Below are 4,459 nucleotides of genomic sequence, written 5' to 3'. Positions count from 1 at the left end.
CTTGGTGCCATGAAAGAAATAACGTCTACTTCCATTATATGAGACCTGGCTGCATTAAATGTAAAACTACAAATACATATTCTGCTCTAGTTTTGAAATTTTCTTATTACATCCATGTCGAGTCTTTGAACTCAGTTCCAATTCTGAGCAAAATGATGAAGTACAAAATTCTTTTCTCTAATGACATCATAATCGTCATAGAAAAAGCAGGAAAATATTCAAAAGAATATTTATCACGATATAAACAACTTTATCACTATTTAGAATCTCTATCAACTTACAGAAAGCTCAAACATTACAACTATACATTATACAGGGTGAATGTGTACTATACAATATAAACATAACCCAACACTTTGAGCTAAAAACAAAACTCATTATATATACAAGGAGAATTCGCCCAACAACCTCATAATTTTTTGGCACCCTGTGCCTTTACACTAGAGGACAGGTCTTTAAGGAGCAATAAGGTTGTGCCATGTGATCAGAAAACTACGGGTTCCAAGTCTGAAAAACAACCTCTTCTTTAAAATACAGGGGTAAAACTAGATGTCTTAATCACCCTTAAGCTTATATAAGTTGTCAATGTAATCTTCAGTCTCCCAGAGGAAAGATCCAAAAGCAACAGCTTCCAAGACCAGTCTCTTCAGGCTAGAAAATGAAGTCAAAATAACATCATCATTCTCAACCGAACCAGATTCATCATTGTTAAAAAGTGCACAACTATAACTCCCAACCAAATTCACAGCCTCCTTAGATCTCAATCTTGCACATCTCTGCAATGAACCAGGGTGAAAGCTCATAACATAACATTTTAAGTCTTCAATTTCCTCTTCCTTCCTGATTAACCCTTGCCCTATGGATTGCATGTTACTCGAGTCGCAAAACATCGCGTCTTTTAGTCCATAAGGACACATATCATTAAATGAGAGGTTAGTCCTATGACCAAGATGAAGATCATGGTCAGCCACAGATAGATTTCGTTCTAGGTGGTACCTTAATGCAACTGACTTCAGAAAGTAACCATATAATATGGAAGCAACATAAACTTGAGCAAGTAAAAAGTGTCTAACTTTGGTTGTTGCCCAACTCTCTGTTACACCAGAATTTGCTCTCAAGCCAGTAACAGTAGTTATGTGTTCCCTTATCATATCCAAAACTTCCAAGGTGTAAATAGATTCTAGTTCCCAGTCCTTAGAAGGCAATATCTCTAGCCTGCCATTGTAAAGGCAACTAGAAAGCTTTGGAACCAAAGGGACCCTTATCTCAGAAAACTTGTAAAAAATCAGCAAATACATAACATCTTCTACAGCAACTTGACATTGATTCTCTTTTAGTTGAGCAATCCTCCTGGCATTCAGAAAAGTTTTAAATTAACATTATTTCAATGAATTTCTACAGTTGTGTTATGCAACAACCAATGAATTTAAGACATGGGTTTAACTGTTCTGTTTATTTCATTCAAGAGTTTGACATCAATGCCGGGTAGTACTCCAATTCATATAATCTTGTAGAAATTGCTTAAGATCTTTAAAGTCTATAAATATTTAACTCCAATTAAAACAACGGAAAAGAGATTACTGGAAAAATCAGATCAAAGTGGACAAAGGAAATGCCAATATTCAAAAGGAAGCAAAAGTTAAAGACTTGATGCCCAGCTAGTTTACAAGTTGCTTAACAATAAGGCCAAAAATTTACTGTTAGTTATGCTATCCTCCCAGTAAGAAATTTTGTTGTCTAAGTTTCAAGGTATGATCCAGAGCAGACGATTCTAAAATCACCAACTTAAAATCATGTAACCATTAATTTCTCAGCCAACAAAGCTTCACATGGCAGGTGATAAGACCACTAACTTTTGGACCCATTTAATTTTTCATTAAATGTTAGGGACTGCAAAAAAACTCAATCAAAAAAATTAGAGAAAGTTTGGTTAGCTTGAGGCCAGGAATGCCAAGCAAGATATCAAAACCATGCAACTTGTGGTATGATGCAACTCACTCCCCAATTTCCACCTCCAAAACATTGCTAACTCGCATCTTACTGAACTCACATTCCATAGGCTTTGTCTTACTCCTACTTAATCGAAAAATCCTTGGTATCAAAGCTTCTCACCATAATCAAGTTTAGAATTTAGTCTTTTTTCTTGATTCATCAACTATGAGTATATCATTTGCAAAAGGAATGCATCCAGGCACCAGCTCTTGGATTGGATGTTCCATTTTAAGAATGTCCAATACCAAGCTAAATATGTATGGACTCAAAGTCAACCCTTGGTGCAAACCTATTCTCATAGATTAGTAATTAGATAGAATGCTGGTCAGACTTCTGGGATTTGGAGACAATCATAACGGGAAAAAAAAGCCTAAAAGAAAAGCCAAATTCTTTTATCACTACAAATAGACCAAAAAGTATTTAAAATGGTGTATGTGCCATAGTTTATGATAGAGTGAATGATGTCCAAAGTTTCAAACCATTGAGGGCTTTATATATTATTAAGAAAATAATGAGGGAAATGAACAAGATCAGTATCAAGATATTATTGACAAGCTCTTTAAATTTTTTAAAATGTGCTTAGAAAATACTGACCAAAATAACATGTTTATTAAACCCTCATTGTGTGATAAACTTTCAAAAACTAATGTTGTGTGGTTACATAAAAGCCATTCATGAAAGCTTGCTATGTGATAAATATACTTCACTTGGAGGGAAAAATACCAACTCGTTATTCTTACAAGTTACAAGAATTCAATCTGGAGCTTGTTGAAATCTTTGGTGTACTATCATGAATAAGCCATAAACACAGCATCTGATTCAATAAATGTGGGGAATATTATCATACATATCTCTAAATCAGTGAATTCTGTCAGAATTTTCAGAGAAACATAAACTCCTTATCTGGATCAGATCCATTCATTAATAAAATCTTAATAGGATTAACATAAATGACTTGAGGCCAGTTCACAGGCCTCGCATTCCCTGATGAGTGTTATGTACCGTGCTTTCTCAGCAGCAGTAGGACACTTATTTTAAGCCATTTACTTTCTCATAGAACAATTTTTAGGAGTTCTTGATAAGTACTAGCTGCTTCTTTTTACTTTGGACAGATTTACATGTTCAGCTATAAAGGCTTTTGGTAAGATCATGGAAGCCAAAAAAACTTCACCATCTGCAGTTTATGCTATGGCCTAAAAGATTGGAGATTTGGAGTGAAATGCTTGCATCCTCAAGTGTGTTGCTTAGCCCCCTAAATTTGCTATGGGATAAGGTAGTCATTTTTGGAGTTTTCTTCGGTGTTCTGCTCATGAATCTTTCAAAGGAGTTGCCATCTCAAATATGCTGCCCTCTTGATTCTATCATTGCTCACTGTTGTATCCTGTTTTCTCTGTTGTGGAAGATATCTTACTTACCTTTTCTTCAGTTATAATTTCTCTCCTCACACCCTAGTAAAAATTTCTTCTTCTATCAAAAACAAAACATGGGAAGATAATCACAAACAATCCAAACCAAGCCTATTAAGGATCATAATATGGTTTGTTCTCCTTCTCTAAATTCCACTGTAAGGTACAAAATAAATAAATAAATAAATGGATGAAAATCTAGCCTCTGCCTTGTTCTCCATGGTATGAGGTCAGCAAAACATAACAAAAGTTAATGCTACCCATATTGTAAATCAGAAAAATAAGACTTGCTTAACACACATCTACATCTACCAACAAAGCCCCAAATGAAGAGAAGCAAAGTTGATATATATAGAATCAAAAAATATTCCTTATTGAAGTCATATACTTCATGAAGGTACAAATTGTATAGCAAGTAAATACATAAACATGCATATGCAGTTTGTTTAATTTTGGGTTTTAAAGTTCTCCCATCACAAATAACACATAACACATGACACTTAAACCATAACCATGCCTCATAAAACATAACAAAAACATGGTAAAAAAGAAAAGAAACAAAAGGGTATCTCAATTTAGCCACAAACCTGTGAAGCAAGGCCTCATCAGAGGCAGAACCAATCACCATGCGAGCATGTGCCGCATCTCGATCATCAGCCAAGAGCTTCAACTCTTCCCCAACAGCAACGTGGAACAACTGAGGGTGATTTTGCAGAACACCACCGAGGAACTTTCCCACCAAGGACCGTGGTTCCAGTGGAGAATTCAAGCTGCTAAACTCGCAGTGGCTAGCTTCAGCACTTGCTTTGACCCTGATGGGTCTGCGCCTAAGGTACAAAGAAGAAGAAGCACAACTAAGAGGCCTTGTGAAAAATCTGAAGTGGGGTTTATGGGATGACGATGATGATGATGATGAGAGTTGAGAAGGGAGAGTGAGGATTCTGTGGTAGACACAATTTTCCATGAAATAAACAAAGAGTGTTGAAGTGGAAGCAACAAGGTTTGAGAGAGAGAGAGAGAGAGAGAGAGAGTGGTTGGTTTGATGTGTTGAGTTGTGTTGT

The 4,459-nt window shown here is 35.8% G+C and overlaps 1 protein-coding gene across 1 annotated transcript; it reads right to left on the bottom strand.

Moving 5' to 3' along the window:
* Positions 1-238: 238 nt before the first annotated feature.
* Positions 239-4,459, bottom strand: LOC133304449 (UV-B-induced protein At3g17800, chloroplastic-like). The gene is made up of 2 exons (XM_061504488.1): positions 3,986-4,459; positions 239-1,350 (listed from the first exon to the last, which is right to left on the bottom strand). The coding sequence occupies exons 1-2, from the start codon at positions 4,360-4,362 to the stop codon at positions 555-557; spliced, it is 1,173 nt and encodes a 390-aa protein (XP_061360472.1). The 5' UTR covers positions 4,363-4,459; the 3' UTR covers positions 239-554.

Source organism: Gastrolobium bilobum, unplaced genomic scaffold (genome assembly GCF_033153095.1).
Source record: "Gastrolobium bilobum isolate Gb01-03AN ecotype WA unplaced genomic scaffold, APGP_CSIRO_Gbil_v1 utg31644, whole genome shotgun sequence".
Classification (NCBI taxonomy): domain Eukaryota; kingdom Viridiplantae; phylum Streptophyta; class Magnoliopsida; order Fabales; family Fabaceae; genus Gastrolobium; species Gastrolobium bilobum.
Note: the sequence above shows the minus strand (reverse complement) of the source record. Positions and strands in the feature narration are given on the sequence as shown.